Source organism: Syngnathus scovelli, chromosome 14, assembly GCF_024217435.2.
Source record: "Syngnathus scovelli strain Florida chromosome 14, RoL_Ssco_1.2, whole genome shotgun sequence".
In the NCBI taxonomy this organism is placed as follows: domain Eukaryota; kingdom Metazoa; phylum Chordata; class Actinopteri; order Syngnathiformes; family Syngnathidae; genus Syngnathus; species Syngnathus scovelli.
In genome coordinates this window covers 5,774,319-5,786,789 of record NC_090860.1, presented here as the reverse complement: position 1 = coordinate 5,786,789, position 12,471 = coordinate 5,774,319, and the positions used below count along the sequence as shown (strand labels likewise).

Genomic DNA, 12,471 nt, shown 5'->3' with positions numbered 1-12,471 from the left:
ATGCAATTTAAACCATAGCAAGATGTCTGAACTGTTCACTCCGTTTTATGAAGTTTTATTTATTCTATTATGCATGTATTTCCTATTTCATGATGATGATGACGATGATAATGGTGATTGAATTTGGATTCAACCATTGAGATGCTAGAAGTGTTTCTTTCTATGAATTGTAATTATTTTTTGTATATATATTTAATTTTATTTATCTTAATACTTTTTAATTTGATTTTTGATAATGTCTTAACTGTTATTCTTCGATTTATCATTTTAAATTAAAAAAAGTCAAATCCTCTTGTGGTCATTCAAGAATTGGGACGATAGACGAATTTAATTTGAGGGTGTTTTTAACAATCTTTGTTTTTTTTCAACAGAAAATCAATGCAATCAATGATCGCAGTCACTCGAATGTATTATCCGCGAGCGCCGTCTGGTGGGCGTAACAACATAAAGCAACAAATTCGTCACTGCGTCATGTGATCAAACTCGGAAGCGAGTCGACTGAGTTGCCAACCCAAACAGTGAGCCTCCTTCCATCCTCGTTGTGGCTTTGCTATGTGGTCATCATCATGGTAGTCGCATTCGTCATACACACTGTTTGCCCGATCGGGGCCCTCGCTCCCAGGGAGAGCAGGGTACTCTACTCACGCGTCTTCGGACCTGACGAGGCGCTCTTTCAGGACTGGCAGCGGCTGCAGCTCCACGCCGAGGAGAGGCGACTGTTGTCAGTCGAGAAACTCGCCGTGGTGGCCCGGTACGTCGGTTCTTTATGAATTCAGATTCAGACCAGACATTTATTGTGATATTTTTCCCATTCTGAATTTTATCAAACGAATTTTTGACGCATCAGCGAAGTCATCTACCAAAACGTTATTTGTTCAGAATTTTTTGCATTTGTATTAAATTCCCAAAGTACTATAGGTATCGGTACTCATTATCGGTGAGTACTCGGAGTGAAAAAAGTGATATCGAGCACCCCAAGTTCATGACATACGAGCTGGCAACTATTTGACATATTTTGACTGATTGTGTTATTTTGTCTGGTATGGACCAGGCAGGTCCAAAGCGCCGTCTCTCTGCACCGAGAGGCAACTGATTGTGTTATTTTGTCTGGTTTGGACCAGGCAGGTCCAAAGCGCCGTCTCTCTGCACCGAGAGGCATCAGGGCATCCCCCGGTGGAAACTCTGCCTGGCGAGGAGGCCCTAGCCCTGCAGGACGCCGACACCGGCGTGCTGAGGCTGCGCTGCGGTGACCCCTACTTGCAGGAGGTCAGCGCACTCTGGTTGGCCATCAATTGCTTGTCCTTTGTGATTTTGTGCGAGCCCCACGAGAACCTACTGCTGGCCGAGGGAACGCTTCGGAACCTCGCCACACACTGCCTGGAGCACCTGCACATGCTGGGACAGGGCAGCGAGGTGAGGGGGAAGCCCAAGGGCCTACTTAGTGGATTATTATCATATGCATTCCGTGTATTTCAACAGTCTGGCCTCGATGTTGATAAACAGATTCCAGTAGATGGCAGTGTTGCTTCTTTTTAAAAACTGTTGATTTCCATGTTATGTAATTGTGTGTCAATTTCCCAGATCCTGTTGAAGAGCAGCCGTGTGGACCTCCTGCTAAGTCGGCTTCTTCCTCACGGCCAGCTCGTCTTCCTCAACCACCGCTTCGCTCAGAGTCTGGAAAAAGACATGGCCGCCTACATGCACAAGTGACCTCCGGTGGCTAAATGCAAGCCACAAGTGGCTAAATGAGATCCTAGCAGCCTACAAAACATGTCACGTCACTTCCCCATCTTGTGACGCTTGTGAGGAAGGCTACAGGAAGTAGTCAAAACATGTAAAGCAGGTAAAATCTTCCCTGTCTGACTTAAAGAACTGTTAGATATTTTTATAAAGTCAGATATTTCTAACGGATGAAACCTTCCCACAATTTGTGCATTAAATCGAGGCTTTAATGTACCTCGCAAACCAGTAGTGATTGTTCCAATATTCCTCAATCAATTAATATATTAATCAATCTCACCAGGTAGGCTGGTGTTGCCTTTCAGTAACAGTATGAAATCATGTTTTGCCACACTGTTCCATACTGTCGCTACTGGAGGGCACTGTTTCACCATCCACTCACTGACTACGGCAAGAGGAAAATAAAATGAAATCTCACTCGCTCTCTCGCTCGCTCTCTCGTTCTCTCTCGTTCTCTCTCGTTCTCTCTCGTTCTCTCTCTCGCTCTCTCTCTGTGTGCGCTATCGCTCTCTATCGCTCTAAAAAAGCCTTGCAGACATGGAAAACAAACAGCAGCGCGGTTTGTTTTTCGGTGCGCGCATTTTGTAATTACGTCCAATTAATGGCGCGCGGCGCGGGAAGTTGTTGTTTGCTCGCCAACAGCTGTTTGGATTAAACGGCTGAGCGGGTGTCAAGTGGAGATTAAAATCACACCCGCTCGACAAACCGCCCCGGAAACGGAAATCGACTGGGGGGGGTCAGGAATTGATATATTTATTTCCCCCATAGGAAATAATGGAAATACAAATTAGCTTTCAAACTGTGACTATCATTAAACCTTTATTAGTAGTCCATAACCTAAGAAATGGTCATGAGCCAAAAAAGCTAAACTAGTGGACATTAAATGCTAACAGAATTAGCGTATGTTTTTCATTGGCAAATTGTATGAAATGTTGCCAGATGGATCGACTGTTTGAAAAAAAACAGAGAAAAAAGTCCATCACAGGGCACATATAGACAAACAACCATTCATAGATGATATTGAATGCTAAATGATGCTAACAGATGCTAAAAGAACTGGCTTTGTACTCATGAAGAATTACTGTAAGATCACTGAACTTAACTGATCATATGTTCAAGCACTCCTCCCAACGGTCCATCCATCCATCCATCCATCTTCTTCCGCTTATCCGGGGTCGGGTCGCGGGGGCAGCAGCTTTAGGAGGGACTCCCAGACTTCCCTCTCCCCAGCCACTTCATCCAGCTCATCCCGGGGGATCCCAAGGCGTTCCCAGGCCAGCTGAGAGACATAGTCTCTCCAGCGCGTCCTGGGTCGTCCCCGGGGTCTCCTACCGGTGGGACATGCCCGGAACACCTCCCCAGGGAGGCGTCCAGGAGGCATCCTGATAAGATGCCCGAGCCACCTCATCTGGCTCCTCTCAACGTGGAGGAGTAGCGACTCTACTCCGAGTCTCTCCCGGATGACCGAGCTTCTCACCCTATCTCTAAGGGAGAGCCCGGACATCCTGCGGAGAAAACTCATTTCGGCCGCTTGTATCCGAGATCTCGTTCTTTCGGTCACGACCCATAGCTCGTGACCATAGGTGAGGGTAGGAGCGTAAATCGACCGGTAAATTGAGAGCTTTGCCTTTTGGCTCAGCTCTCTCTTCACCACAACGGACCGGTACAGGGTCCGCATTACTGCCGACGCTGCACCGATCCGCCTGTCGATCTCACGCTCCATCCTCCCCTCACTCGTGAACAAGACTCCAAGATACTTGAACTCCTCCACTTGGGGCAGGATCTCATCCCCGATCCGGAGAGGGCATTCCACCCTTTTCCGATCGAGGACCATGGACTCGGATTTGGAGGTGCTGACCCTCATCCCGACCGCTTCACACTCGGCTGCGAACCGTTCCAGCGAGAGCTGGAGATCACGGCCTGAAGAAGCCAACAGCACCACGTCATCTGCAAAAAGCAGAGACGCGATGCTGAGGTCCCCAAACCGGACCCCCTCAATGCCTCGGCTGCGCCTAGAAATTCTGTCCATAAAAACTATGAACAGAATCGGTGACAAAGGGCAGCCTTGGCGGAGTCCAACCCTCACTGGGAACGAATCCGACTTACTGCCGGAAATGCGGACCAGACTCTGGCATCGGTGATACAGGGACCGAACCGCCCTTATCAGTTGGCTCGGCACCCCGTACTCCCGAAGCACCCTCCACAGAACCTCCCGAGGGACACGGTCGAACGCCTTCTCCAAGTCCACAAAACACATGTGGACTGGTTGGGCGAACTCCCATGCACCCTCGAGGATCCTGCCGAGGGTGTAGAGCTGGTCCACTGTTCCACGGCCAGGACGAAAGCCACACTGCTCCTCCTGAATCCGAGGTTCGACCTCCCGACGGACCCTCCTCTCCAGCACCCCTGAATAGACCTTACCAGGGAGGCTGAGGAGTGTGATTCCCCTGTAATTGGAACACATCCTCCGGTCCCCCTTCTTAAAGAGGGGAACCACCACCCCAGTCTGCCAATCCAGAGGCACTGTCCCCGATGTCCACGCAACGTTGTAGAGGCGTGTCAGCCATGACAGCCCCACAACATCCAGAGCCTTTAAGAACTCTGGGCGGATCTCATCCACCCCCGGGGCCTTGCCACCGAGGAGTTTTTTAACTACCTCAGTGACTTCGACCCCAGAGATTGGAGAATCCGCCTCAGAGTCTCCAGGCCCTGCTTCCTCAATGGAAGGCGTGTAGGTGGAATTGAGGAGGTCTTCGAAGTATTCTCCCCACCGACTCACGACGTCCCGAGTCGAGGTCAGCAGCACGCCATCCCCACTGTAAACAGTGTTGACGTTGCACTGCTTCCCCCTCCTGAGACGCCGGATGGTGGACCAGAATTTCCTCGAAGCCGTCCGAAAGTCATTCTCCATGGCCTCACCGAACTCCTCCCACGCCCGGGTTTTTGCCTCAGCAACCGCCGAAGCCGCGTTCCGCTTGGCCATCCGGTACCTGTCAGCTGCCTCCGGAGTCCCGCAGGCCAAAACGGCCCGATAGGACTCCTTCTTCAGCTTGACGGCATCCCTTACCGCCGGTGTCCACCAGCGGGTTCGGGGGTTGCCGCCACGACAGGCACCGACGACCTTACGGCCACAGCTCCGGTCGGCCGCCTCAACAATGGAGGCGCGGAACATTGTCCACTCAGACTCAATGTCCCCCGCCTCCCCCGGGACGTGGGAAAAGCTCTGCCGGAGGTGGGAGTTGAAGCTCTTCCTGACAGGAGATTCTGCCAGACGTTCCCAGCAGACCCTCACAGAGCGTTTGGGTCTGCCAGGTCGGACCGGCATCTTCCCCCACCATCGGAGCCAACCCACCACCAGGTGGTGATCAGTTGACAGCTCCGCCCCTCTCTTCACCCGAGTGTCCAAAACATGCGGCCGCAAATCCGATGACACGACTACAAAGTCGATCATCGAACTGCGGCCTAGGGTGTCCTGGTGCCAAGTGCACACATGGACACCCTTATGTTTGAACATGGTGTTCATTATTGAAAATCCGTGTCGAGCACAGAAGTCCAACAATAGAACACCGCTCGGGTTCAGATCAGGGGGGCCGTTCCTCCCAATCACGCCCTTCCAGGTCTCACTGTCATTGCCCACGTGAGCATTGAAGTCACCCAGTAGAACGATAGAGTCCCCAGAAGGAGCGCTCTCCAGCACTTCCTCCAGGGACCCCAAGAAGGGTGGGTACTCTGAGCTGCTGTTTGGTGCATAGACACAAACAACAGTCAGGACCCGTCCCCCCACCCGAAGGCGGAGGGAGGCTACCCTCTCGTTCACCGGGGTGAACCCCAATGTGCAGGCGCCCAGCCGGGGGGCAATAAGTATACCCACACCTGCTCGACGCCTCTCACCGTGGGCAACTCCAGAGTGGAAGAGAGTCCAGCCCCTCTCGAGAGGGCTTGTACCGGAACCCAAACTGTGTGTGGAGGCTAGTCCGACTATATCTAGTCGGAATCTTTCTGCCTCGCACACCAGCTCGGGCTCCTTTCCAGCCAGAGAGGTGACATTCCATGTCCCAAGAGCCAGCTTCTGCAGCCGGGGATCAGACCGCCAAGGTCCCCGCCTTTGGCTGCCGCCCAGCTCACATTGCACCCGACCCCTTCGGCCCCTCCCACAGGTGGTGAGCCCATGGGAAGGGGGACCCACGTTTCCATTTCGGGCTATGCCCGGCCGGGCCCCATGGGCGAAGGCCCGGCCACCAGACGCTCGCCTTCGAGCCCCGCCTCCAGGCCTGGCTCCAGAGGGAGGCCCCGGTGACCCGCGTCCGGGCGAGGGAAAACTAAGTCCATTTATATCACTCATCATAAGGGGCTTGGGTGAGCCGTGCTTTGTCTGACCCCTCACCTAGGACCCGTTTGCCATGGGTGACCCTACCAGGGGCATGAAGCCCCCCGACAACATGGCTCCTAGGATCATAGGGGCACGCAAACCCCTCCACCACGATAAGGTGACGACTCGCGGAGGGGAACTGTCATAATACCGCCGATGCTAATGCTAAGTGCTCTGCTCATTTTAACTGACTCTAAACGGAGCTCTTGTGAGCGTCCACATTAATGTCTGATTTTCCCGTCTCCATCCATCCAAAGTTCTAACCACACACAAAAAATCTTTAAATGTGCATGCTGCTCTTTGAATAACTTGAAGCTCATTTCCCCAACATAATATTTCTTCTTCTCCCGCCTCATTAGACGGCTATTGTAAAATGCGCCGGGGCTCAGTGCTGACGGGACATCGTATGAATTTCAATGTGACGCTTACAATTTCACACATACCCACCAAAAACTAAGCAGGATTAAATAAAAGCGCACTGAAGCAGATTAGACTTTCAGTTACTGTGGTTACTGATATAAGACACGTCTCAGAAACATTGGTATCAGTAATAAAAAAAAAAAAAACATTTTTTTTCAACTTTTCAATTCAATTGTAATGCAAATGCTGACACCTCGAAAGTCGGTGCTGTGAGTCACAATGGCAACAACAACAACGTTATGTTACTTTTAACAAGGCAATGTAGCATCTCTTGGACCTAAACTAATGATTTTTAGATGCTATTGTCCGCAACTGTTAATGTAATCATTTTCTGATTGGTTTTGTATAAACTTGTTGGTACTGACAATGCTTAATTTGCATCTCCAAACTGTAACACAAGTGGCGATGCTATTGCCAACACAACATAGCCATCTTGTTTTTGTGGATCTGAAATGACATTGTTGTGTATCTTTAATCTGGCGTCTCACCAATGTATCTTCCTGTTGTTTCTGTGCCACCAAGCTCCAAATTATACTTGACATTTCACAGTGCATCTTTTCTGAGCCTACCTGCAGTTGTCTGTTGAGCGTCTCTAATGGTGTAATGGTGTACAATTTAAATCCATTTCTTTCTCGTCTTCCCCTCAATTAGATTTCCCGCTGTTGCTTTTTATCAATAAAACCAAGACGACTTTTAATTTCCCCTCATCCTCTTCGTTTCAAATTGATTCGCCACCTCATGTGGAGGACAGGAAGCCACCATTTAGCCCTGTTTTTACTCTCTTGATCCTTTATTGGACTTTTGGAGTGGCATTGTACTTGTTACAACCAGCCAGATTTTACAAAAAATGTACATGGATAGTATAAGACAGAATATATTATCTGACGGCTGCTCTCCGATCAAACGCGTGGTCACAATCTCAGTGCTGGTTGTAAACTCTTAAACCCCACTTTCACCCTTCTCATTAAATTTCCATATGGCTGCTTTATGCTTGGCTGCTGGTTAAAGTGAAGTTTAATGGCGGCTAACCTTCCTGTCTGCTTTACTTGTGAGCTGTGAAGGAATGATGACAGTCCGACATGTAATAACTCGACTGCGTAGCAATAAAAGGTGCAAATGAGCCCATCAGTTCAGCTCTGCTGTTAATTTAAAGTGTCGTAAATTTTTCCTCTTTTATTTGGGAAGTCCTTTTTTTGCATTTCAGTGTCACCTGCCCAACAATTTAGGAGGTTTTTAATTACTGACTTTTTATAAAGTACACAATTGTATAGTGCACTTTTTTGTCATTAATGAGAATGGACAGTCAATTTGCTTGAAGATACCTGATTTGCAGTCTGGACGCGTTTGGAGGTTGTGAATGTCTCACGAGTCTCCAACAACAGCAGCAAATAGAAACATTGTGCCGCTTAATTAACTGATGTTGTCTTCTCTCCAAAACGTTGAATGCCGTGACGAGTTATTACGCGATTGGCACGCTGCATTACAAACCGCATCAGTGAAGCGCAAAGCATTTGCTTGTTGTGTGAAAGAAAAACAAAAAAAAAAAAAAACTTTGCCATGATCTTTGCCTCAATTTGTAGCCTTTCTGCTAGCTTTAGCGCATCAAATCGCCGCTTTCCACGTCACGGTGCCTGCCCCCCACCACCACCCTTTCCCCTGAGTAGCAGGAGAAACGCGGGTCCAAAAGTGCCTCATTACGAGGGCTTTCCAAATGAAACGGGCGCCATGTTTTATTCATTTGCGTGCCCAATGCCCCCGGCGAGGCAGCCAGGAGGGGCCGAGCGTGTGAGTAGCGGTTGTAGATGCGGGCGGAGGTCCCGCAGGCCGCAGTCAAAATGAGTGTGGACGACGCTTGCTCGCTAATAACGTGCGGCCACCTTCCACAACAATTAGTTATTCAGCTCGGAAAACGGACCGCATTAAGAAAGCACCCTCGGTTAACATGCTAGCACGTCATTTAAATAGCAAACACGAGCGGCCTTGGGGTGAATCGACATCAACCCATAGTACAAAAATATGAAACATTCATGTTAGTCAGTTTTTTTAAAGTGCAAGCCATGGAGATTTTCATCAATGTGAATTTATTTTTTTGTCAGTTTGAGCGGTAGTTTTTCTTCTGTATCTCATTAAAAAGACGCATGCAAATTATTTATATAGCTGCATATGTGAATATGAAATATGTAAAAGTAGACTTTTCCCCATTTCCATTGCTCCCCGAGCGGCACCTGAGAAAATTTAAATGTCAATGTTTTATATAAAATATATGAAAATTAAATTATGCTACAATTATCACAGTTTTCATGAATCATTCTCACGATATGTTCCTCTATCTAAGCAGTGTTCGTATTGTACCTCAACGCGGAAACATTTGCTTGAAAACATCGATCTCTGCTTTGACATTCCCTGGGATGGCAATGGTGGAGTGTTCCGCCGCGCATGGATGCTCGCGTTGCTCAAAGCCCATGGCTGAACTTCTGTCCTGTGCGGACGGGAATCAGCTGCGCGCCGTGGCGACTCGCTCGATTGGCCGGACGTCAAAGCAAAGTATGGGCTTTGGGCCTCGGCCTTTGGAAAGCCCTCACGGGCCTCTCCGTTCGTCCGTCCGCAGAGCTTCGTGTCACGGCCCTCTCCTCCGCTCGCCGTTTCATCTTGAACAGTAATTGGACAGCAAACTCACGCATACGAGTCAAGCAACACACCTCCAATTTTTTACTCAAAATGGAAGCAAAACATTTTACTTTCAAGTCGCCATTTTAGGGTCCTTTGGCATTTGAAACATGGCTGAGAGACAGTCCACTTTGAAACGTAACATTCTGCTCAACTACCAGAGAGAAATTGGCCAAAAATGCTTTTTGAGTGCAACATACACTAGAATTTCTTTAGGCCAGGGGTGTTCAAACTTTTTCAGCTTACGAGCTACTTTTAAAATGACCAAGTCACAAAGATCTACCCACTACAATAAATAAATAAATAAATAATATAGTGCGTGTATTTTTGTAACGCACTTAGAAAATGACATTGTGAGAAAAAAGTCCCATTCCGTATGAAAGTGATACGTTTTTGGCTTCTTACTGGGTCCAGCAACCCCACTCATTTTTGATGGTCATAAACTTTCTTTTGTTTAAAAGAAAACAGCGAGTGCGTGTGTTGATTAGCTTATAAACTTTGGCGGTTTGTGTGTGCGTGGCCGTTAAACATGCTGCGGTGAGGGGTTGTAGTCACTGTCTATTGCGCATGTGCGGTTCACTGTGATTGCCTCCCGACAGGCCTACCTGTATGTCAATCAAGCGATGGGCTGGATTCTAGCATACAGCATTTTTCAGTAGTAGCTTGGCGATCGACTGGTCGATCGCGATCGACGTATTGAGCATCCTTGCTCTAGGCCATGTCTGTCATGAAGAGATGCACAAAAAAGCCTCAAGGAACCACAACTGGAAAAGACAGGAGGTCGGCCAGTTTGGTTTGATTGCATTTTACAAAAGAAAATAATCCAGACTTGGAAAAATGGAATTTGGTAGGTGTGTCTATCATGACTAAACCAACCTATTTGTCCCAAGTATGGCAGCAAAGTTTTACCATCAAGCAGCAACCTGCAGTCGAAGAAATGTGGAAATGAGCCACTTCTATCTGAAGCGAGTGGAGACAAAAAGGCTTTCTGAATGAGTCGCTGTGATTGGCAGAGTCAATGACAAAAGAGCACCAGCCGTTGCCTCGGTGTACCGCCGTCTTGTCGGCGTGGGAAAGCCATCACTGCGGGCCAACGTGGGAGGCGAAAGTAATGAGCAGGTAGCACGCAGTGGCGTTGCTAAATCTCGGTCGAAAATGGCCATGGGCCAAATATGTTTGCCGTTTGTCGACCGGGGCAAAAAGCACGACACCTGAAGACAATCTTGACGGTTCATTTAGTTCAAACGTTTTAGCGCCTTACTCCACTCGCGGGTTGTGTCACTCTCAGCAGGTAGAGATGAGCCAACCTCCCGCTGGGTCAAAGCTGCATGAGGTAAAGCTCCGGCCACCCTAAAATAAATCTCATAATTCCCCTATCAGGACTGGCCCAACACTAAATTGTCAAGAATTTGAATTTCTGCTATTGCGTGTGAGGGCGGAGCATGACACTTGATTTTGATTTGTTGCCACAAAACACTGACATAACACACTCAGATGTAATTTCCTTTCTACGAGCTAATTGCTAATCAAAAGTTAGCCCTTTAGAATACAAGCACTTGACTTACCCACGGGGATAAAAATAGTGCTCACAAAAGCATTTTTTTTTAAAAGCAGAAAGTGGTGACTCTGTTAAAGATGTTTTATGCAAATATTTGAATATACGCTACACGGCCTGTTTGATGTTCATCCACCTGTTCTCTTTTTAAGCTGCCAGACGCACACAATCAAACGTTTTCCTCCCCGCCGCTTATTTTCCCCTGATGAATGATTGAATGGCCGAGGGAACAATACGGCGGTCGGGCCTGCTCGAGCGCCGTCGTCATTCATAATCTGTCGGCGAAGGTTTATTATGTCGTTGATCTAAACGAAAACATTTTACAAACAAGCGCGGCCTTTAAACATTTATCACCTTGAAAATGGAGCGCCGCAAGCTAGCAGCGTCATCGCTAAAAGGAGGTCAGCGTTCACAAAATAATCCAAACCAGAGGCAGGGTTTCAAGACAAGTTTACGGCTTCTAAGTCATGTTTAAGGTCAAGATTGGATTTCAAGTAAAGGTGAGCTTGATGAGTTGCAGTAACGGGGAAGAACAAGAAACAATCTGCAAAATATCGAAAGGAGTTCTTGAGGACAGTTGGGGTTCGGGACAGGGTTAAGGTTTCTAAGTACAATTTGGGTTTCAAGTAGTTGCAGGGAATAAAAACAAACTTGTATCATGTCAAAAGACTTCTCAACACGATCCACACGAGTGTGTACGCGCACGTCTGATCAAAGCGGAGCTGTACGGAGGAGGACAGCGGCAGACAGAAGACCCAAAAGATGGCCGCGCTCCAGTCGTCAGATCAGCAGGCCTTCTGCCGACGCTTGGCACACCGCCAAATTGACGGCGGAAGCGACTCTACACACAAGAAAATAGATGACCAGAGTTTTGCATCCCTACTGTTTTGAGAACAACTCAAAGTTAGTATTTAGCGAGCCGCAGCTTGAGTTACTACTGCCTTGGTTTTCAGAGTAGGGTTTTAAACCAGGGTTAAGGTTTCAAAGTAAGCTGGAACCATGGTTACAGTTTCAAGCAAGGCATGTTTTACTGTTTGTGCGTGTTGGACTTTTATTTTTCTTCAGTCATACGAATTATTAAATTGGCATCTTATCACAGAGCGTCAAACGGTCGTCAGGGGCGCTTTCGACACTGCAGGTTTTGCGCCCCCGCCGAGGGTGTTTCAGGATCTGAGGATTTGACACTAATCTCGTCAGCGAGGATGACAGCACGGTCCCACAATGCACCTCGGAAAACTCGAACCCCACTGACGATGGCTTAGCTTTGAGGTTTCAGGTTAGCGCCATGAGCGGCTATGAGCGGGCATGTTGCAAATCTCCCACAGCTATATTTCAAATATGTGTCACGGTTCTACCATTAAGACAGCAACATCCCAATGACGTACTATATAATAAAATGGTTTATTAGCTTAGCTTTTCTTAGCAGCCTGTTCTATTCTACCGAGCTGTTTGTACCATACTAAGTCTAGCTTTTAACCTTAACCTAGAGTACTTTATCCTTAACCTTTAAACTGGGCTGACAAGCTATGATGTTATCCTGTCCGAGCCTAGAGCCATGCTATGCTACGTATCTTAGCTTTTTCCCTCTGGTTTAATTTCTCCTACTTTGCCGCTCTTTAGCTTACATATGACATCTTTAACCTGTAATCTTGCTGGTAAAATGTTGTCAGCAGCTCCTCAAATTGGCTAACCTCGTTTGAACTCACTCATCCTACTAGCA

General features: G+C 48.0%; 1 protein-coding gene and 1 long non-coding RNA gene across 2 annotated transcripts; both read left to right on the top strand.

Moving 5' to 3' along the window:
• The first annotated feature begins 467 nt into the window (after positions 1-467).
• On the top strand, positions 468-2,162 carry ap5s1 (adaptor related protein complex 5 subunit sigma 1). The gene is made up of 3 exons (XM_049740067.2): positions 468-751; positions 1,122-1,413; positions 1,582-2,162. The coding sequence occupies exons 1-3, from the start codon at positions 567-569 to the stop codon at positions 1,708-1,710; spliced, it is 606 nt and encodes a 201-aa protein (XP_049596024.1). The 5' UTR covers positions 468-566; the 3' UTR covers positions 1,711-2,162.
• Positions 2,163-2,831: 669 nt separating this feature from the next.
• LOC125980656 (uncharacterized) lies at positions 2,832-7,657 on the top strand. The gene is made up of 2 exons (XR_007485698.1): positions 2,832-2,873; positions 6,244-7,657. It is a non-coding gene; the product is annotated as an uncharacterized lncRNA (long non-coding RNA).
• Positions 7,658-12,471: the final 4,814 nt, after the last annotated feature.